At 61.9% G+C, this 409-nt stretch overlaps 1 protein-coding gene across 1 annotated transcript in view; it reads right to left on the bottom strand.

Moving 5' to 3' along the window:
* The window catches only part of LOC104079204 (NEDD4-like E3 ubiquitin-protein ligase WWP2), a gene marked incomplete at its 5' end in the record, with an annotated part of 4,026 nt that overhangs the window by 2,382 nt on the left and 1,235 nt on the right, over nt 1-409 (bottom strand). Inside the window, 1 exon segment of the mRNA XM_009581153.1 lies at nt 43-147. Coding sequence (XP_009579448.1) covers nt 43-147 — 105 coding nt within the window.

Genomic DNA, 409 nt, shown 5'->3' with positions numbered 1-409 from the left:
CCCAGGGCTGTGGAGCGGGTCGGAGGTGCTGCTGGGACTGACCTGCCAGAACCACTGGATCTGTTTGCTGTTCTTCGTGTAGTGCCGGTAGATGGTGTTCTTCTGCCAGTCGTTCATGTCGATCTCCTGCATGCCGCACAGCATCAGCTGGGGACAGGGGACAGTCAGCAGGGGGATAGAGACAGGGCCCTGCGCCCACGCTTTGGAGAAGTGCGTCCTCCGGTGCCGGGCTTCACAAGGCACAGGCTACAGCACTGGGCAACGGAGGTGTCTGGGAGGAATTCCTTGCCTCCAATGAGACATTTTCTGGCTAACAGACCCCAACGAGACACCCCACAGACCCAACCACCTGGGGCAGTGGTACCCCCATCAGCAGAGCCGCAGGGCAGAGGGCGCGAGCGGAGCCCGT

This window comes from Fulmarus glacialis, unplaced genomic scaffold, assembly GCF_000690835.1.
Source record: "Fulmarus glacialis isolate BGI_N327 unplaced genomic scaffold, ASM69083v1 scaffold19847, whole genome shotgun sequence".
NCBI classification, from domain to species: domain Eukaryota; kingdom Metazoa; phylum Chordata; class Aves; order Procellariiformes; family Procellariidae; genus Fulmarus; species Fulmarus glacialis.
The sequence above is the reverse complement of the archived record's forward strand: the minus strand, read 5'-3'. Positions and strand labels throughout refer to the sequence as shown.